Source organism: Plodia interpunctella, chromosome 28 (assembly GCF_027563975.2).
Source record: "Plodia interpunctella isolate USDA-ARS_2022_Savannah chromosome 28, ilPloInte3.2, whole genome shotgun sequence".
Taxonomy (NCBI): domain Eukaryota; kingdom Metazoa; phylum Arthropoda; class Insecta; order Lepidoptera; family Pyralidae; genus Plodia; species Plodia interpunctella.
Genome location: NC_071321.1, coordinates 589,532 through 614,336, shown reverse-complemented (window position 1 = coordinate 614,336; position 24,805 = coordinate 589,532). Strand labels below are relative to the sequence as shown.

The window sequence follows — 24,805 nt, the reverse complement described above, 5'->3', positions numbered from 1 at the left end:
TATATATATAGATGTTTAATGTTATTTCAATGATTTATCATTGGAATTTATTTATACTAGTTACAAAATATATAATATATACGAAGTAGTTGAAATATGGTACCCTGGGTATGCGAAGTTTCAAATTTATATTAACACCAGATGTTGCCTGGTGCTTCACTACAGTGGGAATTTTGAGATCAAATAAAAATAACCTATAGCAATTTTGGATAATGTAACTTTCTAATGGGGAAAGAATTTTTGAAATCGGTTTGGTAGTTTCGGAGTTTACCCGTCTCAAACATACAAACTTACAAACGCTTAGGTACCTCTTTATAATGATAGAAGTAATTAATTATTGCAATAAAGATTTGATTAAGCTCAAAACAGTTTATGATTGGCGTTTCATCATATTTAAGGTCGTTTTTGCATTGAAAATAAAGCAGTAATCTTTAGAATATACGATTAGTTTCAAATTTATCTTGTAGACTTTAAATGTCAAGTGTCAAGTGCTTCTGGTATTGAGCGAAATTCAAATTTAATTACGGCAAACAAATTTAACCGTCCGCCATCTTTAATTGCGCTGGCTTTGAGTAATGATATTGATAGTTATTAAACGACCGTGTGTCTGAGTTGCGATCCAGTTTATGACAATGGTTACACGATAATTTTGGCGTCAGTTCAGTACAACATTGTGGTAAGAATTAGAGAATTATTTGTCAGTCGAGGTTACACAATTATTCTCTTGTCATTTTTCATTCTTCTTCAGTAATTCTAGCGTGTCTATGGCTAGTCTATTATCGTGTCCCAACTGCCTAGCGTCTTGCACGATGGAGGACCTAAAAGAGGCCAAAATGCGCCTTAACCGCAGTTATATATTGGTCTAATATTGTACATAGCCTTTCCGAATTACGATAACGATAGATTAGCGATATAATACTATGGTTAGATCCTTTTTAACCCCCGACGCAAAAAGAGGGGTGTTATAAGTTTAAGTTTGACCGCTAAGTGTCAGACATACTTAGCGTCTGTCTGTGTGCTTGGCACCGTAGCTCATCAACGGGTGAACCGATTTGGATGCGGTTTTTTTTAAGTTGGATACTATGATAATGAAGTATTTAGTACAGGCTTTAGCTCGCGCTTTCCCCGCGTGAATTTTCCACAGGAACATTTATTTTCCGGGATGAAAGGTACCCTATTTGATTATCCGTACTTCAAACTACATGTATGCAAAATTTCGAGAAAATTGCTTAAGTAGATTTAACGTGAATAGGTAATAAAACAAATTTACATTCTCTTCTAGGATTTAAAGTGACATCATTTATTTATTCAAAGTTATAATCACATAATACACTAATACATAAATATAAATGTTTATTTGTAACTGTTACACACAATTTATGGGAATTACAGAAAAAGCAATAGGTACACATAAAAAAATATATATATACATTAAAATTAAACGTAATTAATGCAATAGAATTGTCAGTTTACACAATTTTGAATCAACATTCTCTCCCACCCAGCCTCAAAACCCATACGGCAACCGGAACGAGTTGGAGGTAGACTTCGCAGAGATCCCCTGGCAAGCCATGGTGCTGCTGCAGACAAACAAGAGTTTGCTGTGTGGAGGTGTTATCACCAGACCCGATGTAGTTGTCACCTCTGCTGCTTGTGTCGATGGGTAAGTTGTGTGCTGAGATCACTTTTTATCGCATAGATAATTTTTTTATCCTAATTTAATTTAGCATAACGAGTTGGGCATATATTTTGACTCCTAAACGGATTAGTTAGGTTATAGATAATTTTGTCCCGAGTGTTCTTAGCCATGTTTCATGAAAATCTGTTCAGCCGTTCAAAAGTTGTTTCGAAATGAATATTGAAAGTCGGGGGGTTTTTAATTTGTCTAACAAATAAACTTGTGTACGTACGTCCAGTCGTGGCACAAAGCCAAACTAATAGTTTTCGGCGTAGATCCCTAGTTTGTAAACGAATTTAAAAACTGTTAATTTTTTTTGCCGAATATTTTTCATAGTCGGTATTCCTCACGGCTGAAAGTCGTGGTATTTACGTGGCATGAAACGCACACAGCAACTTTCTTGGCACTATTAATGGAGTGGTTTTCCATCGCTATTATATTGTTTGTTGTTTGTTCGTTCGTTCTTTCGTTCGTTCGTTCGTTCGTTCGTTCGTTCGTTCGTTCTTTCGTTCGTTCGTTCGTTCGTACGTTCGTTCGTTCCTCCGTTCGTTCGTTCATTCGTTCGTTCGTTCGTTCGTTCGTTCGTTCGTTTGTTTGTAATAACTTTATTGCACGAAAATAACCACATTAATCTAAATTAATACAAGAAAGATACATTGTACAACGGCGGACTTATCCCATGTAGGGATCTCTTACAGTCAACCAGCAATTATATGTGCTTCTTCTTCTTCTTCTTGACCATATCCCACTCATGTGGGGTCGGCACAGTATGTAAGTTCCTTCCATTTCGTTCTGTCATTCGACATATCCATTGATACTCCTTTCCTGTTCATACTATCCTTGACACACTCCATCCATTTCTTCTTAGATCTTCCTCTATTCCTGGAACCCTTTACTTCCATCTTTAATGCCCTTTGAGTGCATTGCCATTTTATGTGCATTCACACACATATAAATAATCAACCAATGTGCATTTTTCCTCACGATGTTCTCCTTCACCGGTAGCAAGTGATCTACGAAAACTACTATACATGAGTCAGATTGGTATACAAACTCATTTTCGAACCTGAGACCTTTCGATCTCACTGGCGCGCGTAACCATTACACCACCATCCATTATTGCCCGAATAAATTGTTAATTTCTTTCTTTGTTTTCAGCTTAACCGCTAACGTGCTCAAAGTAAAAGGGGGCGAATGGAAACTAGGAATTGACGATGAGCCATTACCCTTCCAAATCGTCGGTGTGAAGCATATTCTACGCCATCCGTTCTACAAACGCGGAAGCCTTGAATATGACGCCGCCATCTTGGTGTTGGACGAGAATCTGCGTTTAGCCAACAACATATATCCTATTTGTTTGCCTGGTGCGAGGGACACTGTGGACGCCTTCTATAACGGTGCAGGGGAGTGCATTGTGACGGGCTGGGGCAAGCAAGTGCTGCAGGGTGAGTATATAAATAAATAAATAAATAAATTAGGATATATAGGATAAATCACACAGATTGAGCTAGCCCCAAAGTAAGTTCTATACTTGTGTTATGGGAGTATCCCATATACAACAAGTATAGACTATATTTTATAACATATACATACATAGATAAACATACAAGACCTGGGCCAATCAGGAAAAGATCATTTCCCATCATGACCCGACCGGGGATCGAACCCGGGAGACCCCTCGGTTTAGAGGCAAGCACTTTACTACTGCGCCACCGAGGTCGCCAGATTTTCATACGGTTTTCTCCGATAGACAAGTCGGGACGGGCGGACAGTAATCTGTAATTGTCTTATTATAATATTTCGATTTTGATACAACGATGTTAAATAATCATCGCATTGGTGATCGATTCATCAATCATTTTTTCCCGAGGCTGTGACCTCGGTTGACCTCTGTCAGGTCACTAGTACCATTAGTGGAACTACTAGCATACCTACACCTCAAATTTTTAGGGTTCCACACCCAAAAGGTAAATCGGTATACTATTACTGATACCAGCTCCATATACTGTCGTCGAACAGTTTTGCCAGATTTAGCGGATTCTGTATACATTGCTGGTTTTCCATTGCGGTAAACAAAACCGCTCATACTAACTGCGCAATGTTCGCGCATTCGCGTCGGCGTGTGTCCGAGTTCGGCGACAGCGTGGAGCTAGGATAAGACGCCACTGTCCCGGGCATAGCTTGTTTGATGATTTTTTTTATATAGGCATAGTTAATAATTTTTTATGCTAATTTTCACCACTTTCCTACAATTTATATAAGGCGTTCCAATAGAAATTAATATTTTAGAAAAAATTTCAACGTTTATATGACTATTACTATTACTAAAACAAGTTAATTTGTTAGACAGACAAACCCCCGACTTTCAATATTCATTTCGCTACAACTTTTGAACGGCTGAACAGATTTTGATCAAACATTATCCAAACATATTACGAATCACCGCATCGAAATCAGCTAAGAAATAAATAATATGTTAGGACAAATCACACAGATTGAGCTAGCCCCAAAGTAAGTTCGAGACTTGTGTTATGGGATACTAACTCAACGATACTATATTTTATAACATATACATATATAGATAAACATCCAAGACCCGGGCCAATCAGAAAAAGATCATTTTCCAACATGACCCGACCGGGGATCGAACCCGGAGGCAAGCACTTTACCACTTCGCCACCGAGCTATCAAATGAAATATACCACATCAAAATCGGTTCAGCCGTTGATGAGCTACGGTGCCACGTACACAGACAGACAGACACACTTAGCAGTCAAAGTTATAACACCCGTCTTTTTGCGTCAGAGATTAAAAATTGGAGGTAAGATTAAGAAATCTGTTAATTTCTTACTAATGCGATGAACCGATAAATGACATTCTAACTGCGCCCCGGGGCTTCGCTCCCGTGGGAATTTCGGGATAAAAAATACCATATGTGTTATTCCAGGTTATATTCTAACCGTGTACCATTTATAATATTAGTAGAATTCGTAGAAAAGGTCATATGTCGTAAACTTACATCACTTTTCACAAGTTCGACATTTTCAAAAACTTGACTTAGTATTTTGTAATGAAAACATCGAGCGTCGTCAAGTTTGTGGTTTATTGACGACTAGCTTTCGCCCACAGCTATGCACACATTTTTTACAGACAGACAGATGATAATTCAAAAAAAAAAAAGTTATATAATAGGCTTTCGTTAGTCCCGTAAAGAAAAAATATTTTTCTTTAATATCTCCTTCGTACAGATATAGCCCACTTGCAGTTTTATTAAATGTTGCCCGGAGCTTCGCTCCTAGGGGAATTTTGAGATAAAATATAATCTATAACAATCTTGGATAATGTACCTTTCTAATGGTGAAAGAATTTTTGAAATCGGTTCAGTAGTTTCGGGGATTATAAGCTTCAAACATACAAACTCACAAACGCTTACCTCTTTATAATAATAGTATAGATTGAATGATGTTCTCTGATCTCAAGTATAATTATCTCCGTAAATAAATATTACAACATATTTTGGCATACATAACCGTTGCATGTCCAATTGAATCATATGTTTCGCGTGTAAGTCAGGCTTAACCGTCCAAATATAGACAAGTCGATTTTTTAATGATAATCCTATAGATTTATGATTTTAATCCAATTATATTCGGGTATACGTTTGAGTAACTGCAGTTAAGTAACTGTTTGTTACTTTTAACTTCGGGTCCTATCAAGTATGGACAAAATGGCGTGCTTTTCTGTGCAATTAACGGTTAAAATTAACGTCAAAGTTGACTGGTGCAACTCTACCAGTATTTTTTGATAAAAAATAAAATGAGAAAAAGTGAAGTTTTGTGGTTTACCTTTTTTTTTATTTCAAACTTTGCCCGCGGCTCTGTCCGCGTGAATTTTCCACGAAATCAGTTATTTTTTCCGGAATGATTGATTATCATCTCCGTAGCGTATTGCGTAATAAATCTCGTCTACTATTCGGAGGTCCTGGGGTTCGATTCCTAGCGCGATCGCCAGCGATATTTGAACTTGTGATCACAAATATTTGTCTGTGGCTTTTGCTAGGGTGTGCTGTAGGGTGTTGTCCAGTTTTTATTTATTTATTTAACTACATGTATGCAATTTCAGGTAGATTGCTTGAGTAGATAAAGCGTGATGGTGTAACAAATAAACAAACTTACTTTCACATATACATTATTACTTATTTTCACAGCTGTATATAGTCTAACTTATATAATATACTACTATAACGCGGATTTATGTGTCTTACACCAATATATAGCGTGATTCATTAGGAAGCTATAGATGTATATAGTTTATTATGTTTGTACACGAATGAAGCCGGGATGGGCCGCTAGTTTAAGTATAATTATTAACTTGGTATCAATGATACAAACAAATTTAGTTCATTAAAAAATACATTATTAACTAAGCATTGATAGATTCATAATATTTTTAGCACACGTTTCGAAAAATCTCAAAATCTCATCGATTGACAAGTTTCATATCACGTTACCGCAACGGCACATTTGGAAAATCATACATACATCTAATTTGTTCACATAACCATTCAAATTTCACTCGACGGTATGATAAAAATAGGTATTAATTTCGTTTGTCACTAAGTCTCAATTTTCTAATGTGCGTGTTAAGATATAGCCGTTATCATAGTGATGACTGCGGCGACGTGCGGTTAACTTTATTTAATTACCGTACCTAATTAACTTGCTTAAACTGTCAAAAAAATACCACAAATTATAGAACTTCGACCTTTGTGGTCGAGAGTCGTTTATTTAATATTTAATAATAAAAGTCATTGGTTATTAGTATTTGCATATTTCGTTTTCCTTGGTTACGTCATGTTTAATCTCTTGAGATCTATGTTTTAAATCAAGATAAGAACAGAAACTACATACAGACAGTCAGATAGTCCGTCTCTCTATTAGCATGTTCCTGTTTGCGGTCGGGGCTGTGTAGTCGCGAAACCCGTAGTCAGTGTAAAAGATAACACAACACATTTTGAAGATTGAGCTGTGTTTACAATCTGCCGCCTGCCCTCCTTGAGAATGCTTTTGTTGCCTTTTAGCTGCCTAGGCTATAAGTCTCTTAGTCTATTTTTCCCATATAGGAAGCATCAAGTTACGTGGTTTATGTCTCACGGTAAAGAAAGAAAGAAAATATTTATTTAATTAATAGAACTACCTAGTATAGGTATGCAAATATAAATAAATAAAGAGGAGCATGCTATCCACTACAAATAACAAAACAAAAAAAGAATTATAATGTACTTATACTAGCCCTAAATTCTATCCGAGTCTATCATTAAAGAAATCATTTAAAGTATAATAACATTTATCAGTTAATAAAGACTTGAGGTGCTTTTTAAATAGTTTTAAATTTAAGCTTTTATATTGATTTGGAATTTTGTTGTAAATTTTCGGTGCCATACATACTATGCTATTACCGAGTAAAGCAGTTCGCTTGTTATCATATCATATAAGTGAAAAAAATGGAAAGTTACAAACGTAAGTATGTCATTGTCGATTTTGCTACGAAACGCATGTGATATTTTTGACCACCGAAGACAGAAAGCTAGGAGTTATAAGGTTTAACGTGTCTGTGTATCTGTATGTCTGTCTGTGGCATCGTGGCAGCCAAACGATTTTGAGACCTATAGTATATATTTCCGAGAACAGGAGGCTTAACATTATCTCTTAATGCGATTCAGTTCAGGACCTAAATTGATCTGCGTCGCTAATTCGTACCATTAACTTAATGTTTTGTATGAATGCGATTCATTTTAGGCTCCCTAAATTGAACTGAGTTGCATTGGAATCGTTCTGTATAAGTTGATGCTACTAGGTCTGCAGTTATTTCTCCGGGATGAAAACTACCCTATGGCCATTTCCGTACTCCAAATTATATATTCTATTATGATTGCTTGAGTAGATAAAGCGAGAAGAGTTAACAAACAACTGTTAAAATCACAATAAATTATACAAATAAACTTTCCTCAGGAATCACATATATTGTCGACCCACACGTTTTGACGACCTCGGTGGCGCGGTGGTAAAGTGCTTGCCTCTGAACCGAGAGGTCCCGGTTTCGAGCCCCGGTCGGGTCATGATGGAAAATGATCTTTTTCTGATTGGCCCGGGTCTTGGACGTTTATCTATATATGTATTTGTTATAAAATATAGTATCGTTGAGTTAGTATGCCATAACACAAGTCTTGAACTTACTTTGGGGCTAGCTCAAGCTAGGCTAGCTCAACTCTGTGTGATTTGTCCTGATATATTTATTTATTATTTATATGTATTTCTTTTATATATGGGAATCACATTATATTAAAAACCCCGCATCAAAATCCGTTGCGTAATTTTAAAAATCTAAGTATACATACGGACAGACATATAGTGGTAAGCGACTTTGTTTTATACTATGTGGGGTTAGGAGAAGATAAATATAATAAATGTGTGATATGTTTATCTGTAATCATTAGTGTCCGTCCATACATCTATATATATATATATATATATATATATAAAAGAACAAGCGTTTTACTAATCAACAGCCAGCCTAAACCATAAAAGCTATAAACGCGAAATTTGGGCTTTAGCACAGATGTAAAAATAGTAAAAACACTAAAGGTGTAAAAATTGGGGGTAAAGTTTATATGAAAAATAACGAAAATCTTTACTAATCTACTTGAAACTTGGCACAAATGCTATGCAACAAAAATATGATATTAATATAATAATGAATATAGGATTTCTTAAAATTTTACCTTTAGGGTAGTTAAATGGGGGTGAAAAAAATAACGAATAATCCCATTAAAAATATGAGTAGACAGCTCAGCGGTAAACATTGATATATCTTGATGGAAATTAATAATTCAATCTGATTATCTATATAGGGTGATTTATGAGAAAGTTTTATTATGGTTTTACCAATGGTTTCAACCGAGCGAAGCCGGGACGGGCTGTTAGTTAGCAAATATATTACTGCTTTATACACGTTAAAATATTTATAGAAACATAAGAGTTAATCGTATTTAAACACGTCACGTGAAGGCCACAACTGGTAAACCACAAAAAGTTTCATCAATCCATCAGCATCATCAATGAGACCTTTCGACATTGGCCAGTGACATTTCGGCTGATAGAAATTAATTTGTCATTGACATTCCCCTGTGATCAAGTGTTTAAGATCGTCAGCCTGTGATCTGAAAGACCCAGTTGTTTCGTATCCCACACGTGCCACATAAGTTTGTGTACAGATCGCACAGGTGAAGGAAAACATCTTGAGGAAACCTGCACACTGGTTGAGTTTAAATTCACTAGTGTACGTGTAGTGAAAGTCATGTCAAATGCCTTTAAGAGATTTGAATAAAATCGGCCACCAGTTTTAACTATTAACACACTCGAAAGGACGAAAGGAATTAGATTTGAGCTCCACTTAGCGTCGGTTAAATTCTAAAAGGATATGTGTATATATATATATATATATATATATATATATAATTCTACCGTGGGAGTTTCGGGATAAAAAGAACCCTATGTGTTATTCCAGGTTATATTCTACCCGTGTACCAAATTTCATAACAATCTGTCCAGTAAATTTTGCGTGAAAAAGTAACCAACACACAAACATGTATAATATTAGTAGGATACTAGATTTAGCGGCTTCGTCCCCGTGAGCTTCTCTGCGCAAGCGGAACAGACGATTTTCATACAAATTTTCACCCCCTAGTATAGTCATTTGGGGGTTGATTTTAAAAAAAGTAGCTAGTAACTACATGTAGGTTCTTTGACTACATGCTTACCGAATTTCATCAAAATTTGTCCAGCGGTACAGCCGTGAAAGCGGAACAGACAGACAAATAGACAAACCGACTTTCGCATTTATAATATTAGTAATGTAATGTAACCTATTTTTGTCCACTGCGCCGTTGAGCTCCTCATACGTACAAATACATGTCGTAAAAATAGATATAATTCCGTTATTTTGTATAAATTTCGCGTAATATATATAATACTTAACTATTATTAACTGAAAATAAATACCGTGTAATTTGTTATCAATTATTTCGCATATAAAACATAAATGGTCAAGCGATAGTCGGAGTCGAATACAATGGTTCCGTACAATATTCGCATTAAAGTATTTAACCATAAACAATGCTTTTAGACAATGATATAGTGACCTACGTTACTCCGAATACAAAATACAAAATACAAAATTCATTTCCATACAAATTACGTTTAGAAAAAAGTGATTTAACACATAGTGGAATGGAGTTTCTTTCTGTCAATTTCAAATATTATAAAGTAACATATTTTTAGCTTTGTGTGTTTTAACTTTTTTGTGAATAATAGGAATAGAGTTTACACAGAGCGCTCCTATTTAATTTATTCCATTACAATACGATGAGTTTTTTAACATGTCTCATAAACTAGAGATGATTATAAAGAAGACAGATGTATTAGTGATATTGCCCGATCGATTCACACACTTAAATTATCATAATTTTTTTAAGAAAAATATATTCAGAAATGAATATTTGTCGAATCTTATTAGATTACTAGATGTTGCCCGGGGCTTCGCTCCCGTGGGAATTTTGAGATAAAATATAGCCTATACCAATCTTGGATAATGTACCTTTCTAATGTTGAAAGAATTTTTGAAATCGGTTCGGTAGTTTCGGAATTTACCCGCCTCAAACATGCGAGCTCACAAACGCTTACCTCTTTATAATAGTATACTTAGTATTATATGTATTAGTTCAAATAATCATAATAATTTGATTATGGACGTAATTTTTTTAAGAAAAATTGATTGAGAAATGTATAGTTGTCGAATTTTATTAGATTAAATTGTAGTCTTGTAGTTGTAGTCACTACAATCGAGTTTGTAAGAATCATTACATTTTATCGTGTGCCAAGTTCACTGCCGACATTCACGGCAGCTCTTCAGCTCATTCAAGCTCTTCAGTAACGATCTAATATTTGTTACCTGTAAATAGTTTTTTTTTTGTGCCGAATAAAGCTTTTCTTTCTTTCTATCAATATATATATATATATATATATATATATATATAAAACTCTTCCGTTACTGAGTGACTGATTGGCAGACAACGTGCAACCGAAACTACTAGGCGAAATTTGGCATGTAGGTTCCCTGGGGAGTGTATTCTCCCTTTCTCTCGTGAGTGTGTTCTTTGTTGTTAGTTTGTTTGTTGTTTAGGGTGAGCACTAAGAGAGAAAGGGAGAACACTGTAAAAGTTAGTGACTTGAAAATTTGGATTTTATTTGTTTACAACAAATTAAAAAATACGTGTTTCAGATTTTATTTTTTTTGTTTTAAATAAAATCTGAAACACTTATTTCTTAATTTGTTAACCCTCAACCTTTTCAAAAGGGGCGTGAAAGATTGTATGGGACTTAATACATTTTTCAAAATAAAATTCTTTAAAGAATGACCGATATTTTACTAGGAAATTCACGCGGGCGAAGCCGTGGGCAAAAACTAGTCCATTATATTTTCTTGTCACGCATTGAATCAAACAAGATCAGCTGTCTGACAACAATATTTTTTTTTTGTCTATATTTTTAATTCTGTTAAGTTTACTGCGCCCTCTTGTTCCTCTTTCCATCCAAAGGTTGGCTGGAAGAAATTGCATTAGCGATAAGTCCGCCTTTGCACTCATTATGTTTGAATATCTTGTTGTAACTTATAACTCCTTTGTGAATGGTGCAATAAAGAGTTTATCTATCTATCTATCAATAAAAGTTAGTGACAAAAATTACGTTTTTGCAAAGAAATAATATTGATTCTTGACCGCGTGATTGGTTTGCTTTTGACCGCGTGAATTTCCCACGGGAATTGTTCGAGTGGTGTTCTGGGACGAAAGTTACTATTGATTCAAACTACATGTATTCTAAATTTCACGAAGATTGATTGAGTAGATAGGGCGTGAAGAGGTGACCAATAAACAAACTTACATTCGCATTATTAATATTAGTCGGGATTAGGATATATTCACACTTAACATGACAATGTAGTTTTTTTTTTTTTTTTCTTTTAAAGCAAAATTTTGTATTTTATTAATGGGTCAAGAATGTATGTCAGTCTGCCCAATACAGATAATGCAGACTTCGGCAAAATAACTGTTGCATAACGCGCATGCGCAGTGGAGACCGGTCTTTGAGTGTTAAAAAAATTTCACTTTTGATGTGGAACCCATGGTTCTGATACTCGCTAGTTAATGCACGAAACTTGTTTTCATTTATACTTAACTAGCGACCCGGCCTGGCTTTGCTCGGGTAAATCCGTATCAATTATTCACCTAAACCTTGCTCACTCTATTAAAAAAACTCGCATCAAAATCCGTTGCGTAGTTTTAAAGATCTAAAATTGGTGTGAATCAATTTTCACAGTTGTAAAGCGTATGATTTAACTTAAAATTTGATATAGGTTTCATCACGATAAGTTTCTTAGAACCGGAGATATTGAAAATAATAATTTATGACGCGGGACGCACGAAATAAACGCGAACGAAGCCGCGGGCAAAATCTAGTTTATGATATTAGTGGGTTATTATTATTAATGTAAATTCGTCCTCCTAATTTTATAAGACCTATATTTGTTAATTGACGTCCTTGGAGAAAAGGCTGCGGTGAAGTTTGTTGCGCCGCTTCTTCTTCACCTGCGCTTTGGAAGCCGGCAGTAGACTTAGTTTAAGTAATTGTTTTACGTCAATAAGTGATGTATATGTATCCTAAATTGAATCAAGAATTTTGAATTTGAATTCGTGGGTCGGTTCGGGAGGTTCCCTCGTGGTTGAGCTTCGCGATGGCTGACTCACGCGTCAACTCGTGAACGGGTGCTGCCGGGGGTAACTGGTCAGCTCGATATTTTATTAAAAGTTTTTTGTTCTATTTAAATGATTTGATTCTGATTAGATTTAGTACTTATCATGGAATTAGTAAGTACACGGCTGTACGAAGTACTTATTAATTCCAAGAGACGAGAAAAGTTTTTTTAGGCGCACACTAGCGCCTCGAATAATAAAAAAAAATATATTTTGACTTATGACACTACATAAAGAATTTTATTTATATTTATATATATTTTATATAATTAGTTTCCCATTAAAAATGTGTAAATCGACAACGGTGGCCACAAAAATTAGTTTATTATCAGATTAATGTGTTTAGCAAGTGTAACACAATGTTTTTATTAAAACGTCTCCATTTAATTACCTAATACGTTTTAGTATAGTTTTCTTTGATATTAAAACACACCTTTTGTCCTCGGATAAATACAAATATTAATATTCGCGTCTACAATGTTAAATCGTATTTAAATAATAATGTACAAAATAAATATAGCGATTTATACAATACTTAAGGCGCCGTTTCATAGCGCATCCACTTTTTCAAATTAGTATATGATAACCCACTGCTGGGTAAAAGCATTCCAAATAAAAGAAAGTAAATTACTTCTATCAGCGATTAAGTATTTATTTAATTAACCAAAAAAAAATATGGTATAATAGGTATTCAGTTTCGTTATTATTAAAATTTATTGTTCATTCAAGTTTTAACATGCACTTTGTTCAAGTTAAATCTATACATAGAATCTACACATACAATAAAAACGGAGCTAAATGAAATTGAAAATATACTTTATAGACTTTTTTTTTTTATATATTAGGATAAATCACACAGATTGAGCTAGCCCCAAAGTAAGTTCGAGACTTGTGTTATGGGATACTAACTCAACGATACTATTATATTTTATAACATATACATATATAGATAAACATCCAAGACCCGGGCCAATCAGAAAAAGATCATTTTCCATCATGACCCGACCGGGGATCGAACCCGGGACCTCTCGGTTCAGAGGCAAGCACTTTACCACTGCGCCACCGAGGTCGTCTAAATTATTACTAGCAGCATTATAATACGTACATTGCAATTTGTTAATGTATTTTTACATATTTCATTTTTATTAGTAACAATATTCGTTTATCGAATAACCCCAACAACGCCCGGGTAAGACTTTAAAAAACCTTCCTCTTGATTCACTTTATCTTTTAAAAAAACCGCATCAAAATCCGTTGTGTAGTTTTAAAGATCTAAGCAAAGCATACATAAGGACAGACAGCGCGAAGCGACTTTCATTTAAACTATATAGTGATACTAACCACTAATATTATAAATGCGAAAGTTTGTGAGAATGTGTGTATGTATGTTAACTCTTTCACACACGGTTTACACGTCACACGGGTAATAACCTGGAATAACACATAGGGTACCTTTTATCCCGAAATACCCACGGGAGCGAAGGCTTGAGACGTGCCGTCGTTTTTGAGTTTATCGCGAACAGGTAGACAGACAGACAGACACGGCGGAGGACTTTGTTTCATAATATGTAATGATTCTGGACACTGCTACACTGGAGGTCCCGGGTTCGATCCCCGGTCAGGTCAACATGGAAAATGGTATTTTTCAGATTGACCTTGGTCTTGGATGTTTATCTATATATGTATATGTTATAAAATATAGTATCGTTGAGTTTGTATCCCATAACACAAGTCTCGAACTTACTTTGGGGCTAGCTCAATCTGTGTGATTTGTCCCTATATATTTATTTATTTATTCGTTTCCGTACGCAGCAACGAAATGGCGCCTTAAAGATCTGTTTATTTAACAATAGCCTAAAGTTCACGGTTACACGGGACGTTGAAAAAAAAAATTACGCAACTCATACAATATTTTTGTTTACTAATCACATACTTGTTTTGTTAGTTTTATGCTAACGGCAAACAGTGCGCTGAATTTTCGCGTTTACGACATACATTTCTGGGTTTCCTTGCGGTAAGAAAATAGCTCGCGTACAAACCACGCAATGTATGCGTCAGTATAGTGTATATATATTACAATATTCACAGCTCAACGAATCCATATACTAATATCATATTATAAATGCGAAAGTCAGTCTCTCTGTTCTGTTTTCACGGCTAAACCGCTGGACGGAATTTGATAAAATTTTGTATGCTTGTAGTTAAAAACCCCCGTTCAAACATAGGCTATTATTTTTTTCAAAAATCACCCCGTAAATTACTATAATGGGGGGTGACAATACACCGCGGGTATAGCCGCGGGGAAAAGCTGGTTTTGTTATTATTTGCATGTCAAAATCTTAGTAATCGGGATTCCTTTTCTTTATTTGTTTTATTCGATTTGTAGTTACTCGGTCGACGCGTGGTTCCGCCCTAAAATCGAGTTACACCTGGCTCTGACTTCAAGCCAATAGTGTCCCAATGCTGGACAAGGGCCTCCATGAATTCTTTCCAATGGCCGTCCAGTCCTGTGCTGTATTTGTCCATTTTTTTCGGATTATATATAAATAAGAAACTATACTTATATAAATATGAAAGTATGTTTGTTTCTCCTTCTTTCACGTCTAAGCGAAGCGTTCAATTGTGGTAATTTTTAATCTAGATAGTGAGATGAGCTTTTTTTAACCACGGTTAAAGCCGCAGGCAACGGCTAGCGTTATGCCAAAATATTCTTTACGTTAGTTGTATAACCTAAATACCAATATGATCGTTTCATTAACAAGTATATAATATGTTCGTGACCTCAAGATATGACATAACACGCTGCTGCGTCGCGCTTCAGTCCTATGACCTCCCAAGTATATAAAAAACTATGTAAATAACATATCATTGGTATATAATGTTCCGCGTTCCGGGTCATATTATTTTAATAAGCTTTTATTGAACTTGCAATGCAAATATACAGGGTTACTGGTATCAAACGCATAACCTCCTAAAGACAAACTTGGGTACATCAGAATAAGCAACTTTTATTCTACGTGATTCGAAGTTTTTTTTTCGTATATATAAAAAATACAATCTAATTAGCGATTTTTCACATCTTAAGTTTCTCTAAGAGTAACGTTATGTAGCGGAATCGATCATAGAGGTAACGTTTTATAGAAACGACATTAAAACTATAAAAAGGAAAAATTTTGTATTTATTACGTTTAGACAAAAGTCGTTAGAACAAAAGATGTTAGTCTCTATGTACCTTATGCGCCTTTGGAAGGTTATGCGTTAGATACCAGTAACCCTGTGTATGTCCCTATGTCTCAGGTGGAATCTTGCAACTCGGCTATCTTCAACCGATTGAACTAAAATTTCGTACACACGTTTAGCATGGATGATAATGCATTATTACAATAAGCACGCCTTGTCAGTGCATCCAGGAACGGCTCCATAACGGTTAACAGCACTGGCACGATATATTTTTTTAATTTTATGACGCCAAAATGATAATAAATAATAATAATAAATATATTAACACAAATCACACAGATCGAGCTAGCCCCAAAGTAAGTTCGAGACTTGTGTTATGGGATACTAACTCAACGATACTATATTTTATAACATATACATATATACATAAACATCCAAGACCCGGGCCAATCAAAAAAGATCATTTTCCGTCATGACCCGACCGGGGTTCGAACCCGGGACCTCTCGGTTCAGTGGCAAGAACCTTACCACTGCGCCACCGAGGTCGTCAACACGATGATTTTGCCAACGTCAAGGTTGAGATTGACACGGAATATAATATGTTATAATGATATATGAAACACGGTTCACTGTGTAACCTACAATATAAGAGTATATAAATATATTATCTGAATGGAATTACATCTCTCTGACATCAATAAAAGCTTGTGTCAAACATGACGTTTTTGTAAAAAACTTATTTATGTCACTTAAGTATTTGTTAAAAAATGTTGCTTTGAATAAAAATAACCGTTTATATTCGCTGTAATATTTTAACAATTAGACTTAAAACTAACCGAGTTACGTCACGAGTCTTGTCCAAACTTGCAATATTCACTGGCACAAGTGACAAATACCGTCAAGGCCGCAAGCAAATATCGCTTAATGACTTCAATTTCGAAAGTCACGTTAGATAACAAAATATCTTATTATATTCCAAATAATTTATGCGGCTTTATGAGATTTCTATCAAAAGGCAAACGAGTCTTTGATAGAAAATATATACTTACAGGGTGACTTTTTATACAATTACAATATTTTGTCTACACGCTCTGTCCATGATTCTGAACAACTTTTAGTATGGGTGTAACTCCGAAATCGCGAAAAAAAAATCAGCTGTTCTATACAAAATTAAACACCTAACTTGTGGGAAATGTATGGATCAGCTGACTTTTTCGCGATTTCAAGGTCGCTTCCATACGAAAAGTTGTTTAGTACCATCTGACTGAGCGTGTAGATAGAATAATGCCAATGTATAAGAAATCACCTGTATAAAGTAATTTTCTTTCTTATAGCTAATTTGTACGGCATATAAAATATCTTTTATCTTTTTACTGGGTAGACCTGGATACAAAAATCGTCGGCATGAGCACCTCACTCTCATTCTACTAATATTAAATTCACTCTGTCGTCGAACAGTTCGCCAAATTTTGGCGTATTCAGTACACAATGCCGGTTTTTCATTGCGGTAAATAAAAGCGCTCATACTAACTGCGCAATGTTCACGCATTCGCGTCGGCGTGTGTCCGAGTTCGGCGACAGCGTGGAGCTGGCGATATACGTGCAAAAGTTTGTGAGGTCTATTTAGGTTATTAGTTAGTCCGCGCTTTCTGACACTAGATGGCGATGACCATAAAATCCGTAACAGATGCCTTTAGACGGCTTGTGTAAAACCTGACACCAGTGTTAGTGAGAACACTCAAAAGGATTTCTATAAGTAGTTCCTTAAAATAGTTCGTTTGGTCGTAAATTGAAATCTGACACAAAATTTGTATGTAAAAGCGTATCGATAAAGGTTATCACAATTTTGTAACCCTGTAAAGATGATATTTTATTTAACGTTTCTCAAACCTATGTAAACTAGTACTGTTTAGATAGGTTTGCGAAAAGTCGTGATATTTCGCTTTATGCTACGTTTAATACCGGTTATTATGTACTTCAACAGTCATCCATTGGCGTAGATAAGTATCAAAATTCACTGAGTTAAATTAGCAATTATTAATCTAAATTTATAACCAAAAATATTAGAATCAGTTAACGATTTACAAAATTAGTAATTACAAATTTAAAACTCTTATAAAACAGTAAAATTGGAATAGTTATATGCGTTTTTGATTACCATATTAACGTGTTGTAAAGCTGTTTCGAAAATGGCGATGTGCTGTTTTAGTGTTTTATGAAATTAACTTGAAACTAAACTAAAAATATTATTTTTACCAAGATTTGCTAAAGATACTCAACCGATTTAAACATCAGCAAGTATAGATATTAAGATAGATGCTCTTGTATAGCTCAGCTTAGTTTTAACACCAATTGGCAATAGATTAAACTTCTCAGTGCTTGCAAGTATATTTTTCTGCTGAAAAATATAACTTACATAATGTAACAAGTAAGACTTGTGTTATGGGATACTAACTCAACGGTACTATATTTTTATAACAAATACACATATAGATAAACGTCCAAGACTCGGGCCAATCAGAAAAAGATCATTTTCCATCATGACACGACCGGGGATCGAACCCGGGCCGGGTTTCGGATCTCGATATATATTTTGATGATGTGATTATTTATCTAATGATTCAAGAATTGTGTGAATCTTCCAATAAACCAAAATCTAGTCCATTCGCTTACTATGTTAGTGCTTATCAGTCAAGTTAACACAAACACTTACTCCGCGTAAACGACACACGAGCAAAACTTGGATTCTTTATCTAATTGCACTGCGCGGCGCCGCGTTCAACAAGATGATATTCTAATGGTGTTTGGGTTACGAAATTATTATAATTTTGTCAGCGAACGCTTCGCTTTATGGAAATTTTGATACATACTTAGCATGTTGAATCATCATAGCGATTTTTGTAATTTTTCCACTTAAGTACAACTGTGTATATTAAGTTTTAATTACAAATTTTTGCGCCGCTTCTTATTCACTTGCGCTTTGAAGATGAATTAGAATTAGCTTCCTTGCTTATCTATACGTATCAACAAAGTCTTCTGCCGCGTGTGTCTGTCTGCACGGATTTTCATCGGTTTTCACCCATAGATAGTGTGATTCCTAAGGAAGGTTTCGGTGTATAATTTAACATGTTTTTACCCGATCGAGCAAGGACGGGTCGCTAATAAAGTATATTTTTGTTAATCGAGCTCTCAAACTCTCTTCACACCAAAAATCCTAATGCTCCGTTGTGACGTGAAAGACGGACAAACAAACATACTTACACCATTACATTTATAACATTAGCCATTAAATTCGTTTTTTCCGGCATTTCATCTCGGCAGTGGTCGTTCCGAAATGCCAGTACTTAGTTAGTTAGTTAATTAGGTATAATTAAAAATTTGACGTGAAAAAATGCCTGTGAAGGACTAATTTCCGAATAAATCAATACGTCTTTGATTTTATAGACGAACTGACAACACTGCCCGATCACACACTTCATCTTAATCTATATTTAACTTAACAGAAAATCCATGAAAATTGCGATTCCCGCCAAATATGGATTTAAAAATTTGAAAAATACATTATAAATAAATTTTCGAAAGTAAGGTACCTATCCGTGTACCTAGTTATAAAATCGATCTTTTCACAATTCTGTCCTCAGAACCAATGTAGCTGTGAATTAGTAAACATTATTTGGAATTCGGCCTTGCTGACATAACCTCAAAAACGTAGACGTCACCCGTCCTCAATAATAAGTATTCGATGATTTCTGAGACCTAGCTATCACACCGGATTTTATACAGAAATTTTGGATTTTCTAAATTATTTTTGTAATTTTTTAACTTAATTATGTATCTGGTGTCAGAATTTTTTATGCGATGAAGTTGGCGATTTCAATGTAAATTGGGTTTTACCTTGCGGTAAAAAAAACTTATATACTAACAACGCAATGTATGTTCATTCGCGCCGGCATCCGGACGCGTAAGAGCCGATAAAATAACAGATATAGCTAACGCCATCTAGTGGCGAAAAGCCGAACTAAGACTTTCTGAACGGTCACCACAGCGCGATTTATTTTCACGAATCACGAAGTGGTGGTTGATTGTCTTGAAAATATTTTATTAATTACTAGCTTTTGTCCGCGGCTTCACCTGCGTAAATTTCCTTCTTGTCCTTCCTGTACATGTCCTTCTCCATACTTCAAATTACATGTAAAGAAAAATTCAAGAATATTGGTCCAGTTATAAAGAGTGGTAACAAACAAAGAAATAAACAAACAAACAAACTTACTTTCGCATTTATAATATTAGTTAGGATAGGATTAGGATTTTGAAATAAAAGCTACTTCAACAATAATATTCGTATCAATACTAAATAATTCCCCAAACAACGCTAATGATTTAAAAATGTTATTTTCGTTTTTGTATGTATATTGTTTATTTACGAACGTGTGTACAAATCGACATTGTTGCTTATATATTGACTAATTTAAGCCTCGAGTTTTTAGCCTCTAATCTTTACACAGATTAAACAAATCCATGCCAGTGTTGACCTTCGACTTAGAGACGTTATAAAAAAAATTACATAACCTCAAACAAATATTCTTCATTACGAGTTGAATGCAATTTAAGTTTGAAGAAAAATATTACTTAATTATTTAATTGTGTATAGACTTACTTAATTATTCTTTGTTCCGATTTTAGTATTGTTTTTGAGTAGCCCTAGTTTTTGCCTGTTTGAGACAAAATTTATCAAAATTCGTTGAGGCTGTGGATAAACATTTTAATAAGCTTTATTATTTTTTGGCGTCATACGAATACAGCCTAAGTAATCTGTACATAGGAGAATTACATTTTACATCGTATTAATTTTCATCTCGAATATCCTAACATACCTTTCATATTATAAAAAAGTCCCATTGTTGCGTCTGGCTTTTACGAACGCGATAAACTTAAACTACCGGACGGATTTTTGTATGGTTTTCACTAATAGTGATTTCTGAGAAAGCTTTAAATGTTTTATTATAGATTTTACCGAGCGAAGCTAGGACGCCCGTCCTGGCTTCGCTCGGAAGGACGAATCCTTTCTTCATGAAATTGTGTAATCTGTAGTTAGCTCCAAAATCAATGTCTGTCTAGCTCCTCTGTCGCTAGCATGTAATATATTATACCTACATGGTAGTCGCGTAGTCCCCGCTGGTATATATAGGTTCCCGCTGGATATTCTAAAAAGACTACGTGGATTCTACGTGGATATCCGTTGGATATTCAGCTTGCATTCTTAAAACTAGATTTAAGAATGCAAGCTGTTGGTTCTCCTTGAACATGTTAAAATAAAATAAAATATCAATTTTATTGTAACTCAATCTGTAATTGATTTTTAACCGCAATTTCATTCACAAATTATATACTATATTTCTGGTTCCAGCTCACTTAGCCGGCAGCATTATGCACAGCGTCAACGTCTCCCTCATCAACCCTGGAGAATGTCAAGCCAAGCTGTCCCAAGACTACCCTCATTTACTGGAGCAATACAACCAAGACAGCTGCGTGTGCGGGCAACCCACCAACCCCACTAATAACATCTGCAGAGTGAGTAATAACACAGCAGATTATATTATACTTCCAGTAGTTATGACATATTGATTAAAGTGGTATATAAGTAACTCAATAGTCGGTTCGATAAACGTTATCGGTAAAACAGCGCTTTAGTGTGTAATACAACTTTTCGGCGCTAGATGGCGCAACTAGTTTCGTAATTCTGCCCATAGATATCAATAGTAATAACTATGTATCGCAAAACAACAGTATATAACAGTAGAAATATTATGTTTAAGATAGTTCATTAACAGGCATACTATGAATGGATTCCTCTGGTCTACTCTACTCACTTCTGTTTTTTTTCTCTTATCCGGCAAATACAAATTGGAATATATTTTATTTTCACTTCTACTAATTATTATCTGCCAGAACGAGATCATAAGGTAACCTCTTTACAGTATCTGTCCTGGTTCTCGTCATGTATTCAATAAAAAGAACAATTTTTTTTATAAACTGATGAATGTTTTGTTCTTCGTTCCAGGTTGACGTCGGCAGTGCTCTAGCCTGCACCACTGGAAACGGTCACTTCGTGCTGAGAGGAGTGTACTCTTGGGATTCTGGTTAGTACCTAACTTTATTATCATCATCATCGCTAAAACAAGTCAAATCAAGACACAACTTACCCCTCTTCAGAATTATATATTAGATTCAGAATTATAGATTATTCTTTTATATATATAATCATTAAATACTTGTGTACTTAATGATTATAAAAGAAAGTATAAAACTGTAATTACACAAATTGAAATAAAGGGAAGTCAAATATTGTTAAGATAAGAAGAGGTGAGAAAAGGTGGTTTTGTTTACCTAAAGATGTAAGCTCTTCTCATATCTTCTTAAAATATGTCCATTGCCATTTTAATTTGTTATTTTTCATGACAATGCATAAAATATACTGTACATGTAAGCGATTGCGAATGAAAAAATTAATTAAAGATCATATTTTTTTATGAACAAATGTTTAATCCAATAATTATTATTTTGTAAACAAAATAATCTCTTTACAGGCTGCCAACTCGGCAACCAGCTGGCCGCTTTCTACAAATTCGACTTGGAATGGTACGAATGGGCCATCGGCCTCATAGAGAGCGCTCGCTTCGCTCAGTTCGCAAACGGAGCCACCAACAACCGCTTCTCGGGCCAACTCAACTCTGGCATCAAATCATCTGGCCAAATCAACTCGGGCATCAAAGGATCTTCTGGCGTCAAAGGAAGCTTCAGCAACAAATACACAAGTGGCCAAGTTATTTTACCAAGCAACACAGCTGGTAAAGGTCAAGGACAAACAAACGAAGGGAACGGACAATTTACCAGCGGATTTTCCAGCGGCTTCAGCCAATTCGGATCAAGCAAGTACACGCAAGGATCTAGCGCTGGATCGTCTGGCGTTACATTCTCTTCGGCGCCAATTTCTAACAGCTTCTCTGCTACGTATTCGGAGAAGAAGGTCTTCAAATCTGAGCCTCAAATTATTACATACACAACGAAACCCGAAATTGTAACCTTCACCACGCCTCCAAAATATTTCACTTATACAACTAAACCTGAAATCATTACGTACACGACTAAACCGCAGATTATAACCTATGAAACGTCAGGCAGTGACACGAATTCTCAGTACGCTGTAGCGCCTAACGTTTCGTTCAACCCCTCTTTTACAGACGCGGTTAAAGGGCACACGCACAACGCACAGTGTAAGTGCTTGGAAAATGGCAAAAAGTGAATATAGGTTAGGAAATTTTGCAAAAAAAAAGTTTTAAAATTAAATGAATGGACAAACCGACTGCCAGAAACAAAATTGTATTTTTTTTTTAATTTCGGCATGCTTGCCCATTTAAATTAATATTGTTGTTTTATGTACAAATTTATCAAATGTGAAGAGGTAAGGTCAAATGATTATTATTGCAAGTATTATTTTATCAATTAATTGTGATTAGATGCAGTCGGGTAAAAGAATTTGGTTGGAATTACAATTTAGGTTACATTCTGTGCCATACAAATTTTATTTAAAAAAAAAACAGTAAAGATCAGAAACAGTTCCTAAATTTTCTGATGTTATTTCGAAAAATACCTACTGGAAATCTCCGAAATATAATATTAAAATCCGTATATCTATTTATAATTATTTTTTGTAAATAGATCAAGATTGTATTCGACATCAATTTTTTTAACGATAATGTAATTCTTGATTTGTTAGTTTTTTTTTTTAACTGCCAATTATCGATTTTACTTTTTTTTATGTATTCGTGTATTTATGTTTATTTTTTAAAGAATAGTTGAATATAATGTTAGGATACGAAAAATAATGAAAAATATTTATTAGATATTTGACCGTATTGGTACGTTAAACCAAGATGGTCGACTCTCTAATTCCGATCGGACTAGTTTAAAGAAATTAATTTTAAGATTTTTTTATTATGTATTAAACGAAAAAATTGATTGAATAGTATTTAGTCAATATATTTGTATCAATTATACGTATAATTTGTTACAATAAGTATTATAATTGAAATTAAATGGAGGTATAATAATAAAAAACATATATTTTATTTATCATAGGCCCGCGGCTTCACACGCTGTAAAATGTAGCCAATGACACTCTCCTATTTCCACACCAACAATTACCTTAATCTGTTGCTCCGTTTTGACGTGAAAAACGGACAAACAAACACATTTTCACATTTATAATATTTGCTATTGCACCTGTCTGTATGAACGCGATTAACTCAAAAATTACCGGACTGATCTGTGAAAGATAATGTCATTGTTGAGAAAGCTTATATATAGCTACAGTTTTACCCGAGCGAAGCCGGTATAAACCGGTATTCCTTATAAACAAAAACGATAGTTAAATATAACATTTTTTAAGATCAGTTAAGTATATGAATTGTTTTGGTTCTCATTTAAGCATTTTTAACCCCAAATTTTGACTTCATAGGATATCATTGATGTAATTTTACTATCATCGAAATATTATTACATAATAAAAACAAGTTATCTGATTTGAAGGCTTTTTATCAAATGATTGTAAAAAAAATAAACTAGTAGCGACATCTGCTAGCGAATAGTTTACAAACATTACCATGTACAGTACAAGCAGACAGAGTGACATCTATCGGATAGTAGCAAAACTAAAAACCACAAATAAAATATACGTTTTACGCAAGATGGCGCTATTTTCACAGATGAAAATATATTTTCTTTTAACCTATCCTGATTTGTAAAAGTTAACCTTTTGTCCAACAGTGGGATACTGATAGAAGCAAGATTAAATGTAATAATATAAATATGTTCATATCACAGAATAAATGCCGTTTAAGCGCAGAATAGTAATGTCATCATGTTTTAAAATTAACTTTTTGTGATTTTTTCCAAGATCTACAACCAGTTGCTGAAAAAATAACACCACAGTCTGTCACTCAAAATTATCCGTCAAAACATAGCACACAGAAGGGAAACCAGCCCATTTTTCATCAAACATAATACGCTACAACAGTCGC

General features: G+C 34.7%; 1 protein-coding gene across 1 annotated transcript in view; it reads left to right on the top strand.

Annotated features, from left to right (window-relative positions):
- Positions 1–23,843, top strand: part of LOC128681721 (mucin-19-like) — a 71,794-nt gene extending 47,951 nt beyond the window's left edge. Inside the window, exons 10-14 of the mRNA XM_053765845.1 lie at positions 1,506–1,663; positions 2,837–3,123; positions 21,133–21,296; positions 21,787–21,865; positions 22,313–23,843. Coding sequence (XP_053621820.1) covers positions 1,506–1,663; positions 2,837–3,123; positions 21,133–21,296; positions 21,787–21,865; positions 22,313–23,028 — 1,404 coding nt within the window. The 3' untranslated portion in view covers positions 23,029–23,843. The remainder of the gene's footprint in view (positions 1–1,505; positions 1,664–2,836; positions 3,124–21,132; positions 21,297–21,786; positions 21,866–22,312) is intronic.
- The last annotated feature ends 962 nt before the right edge of the window (positions 23,844–24,805 follow it).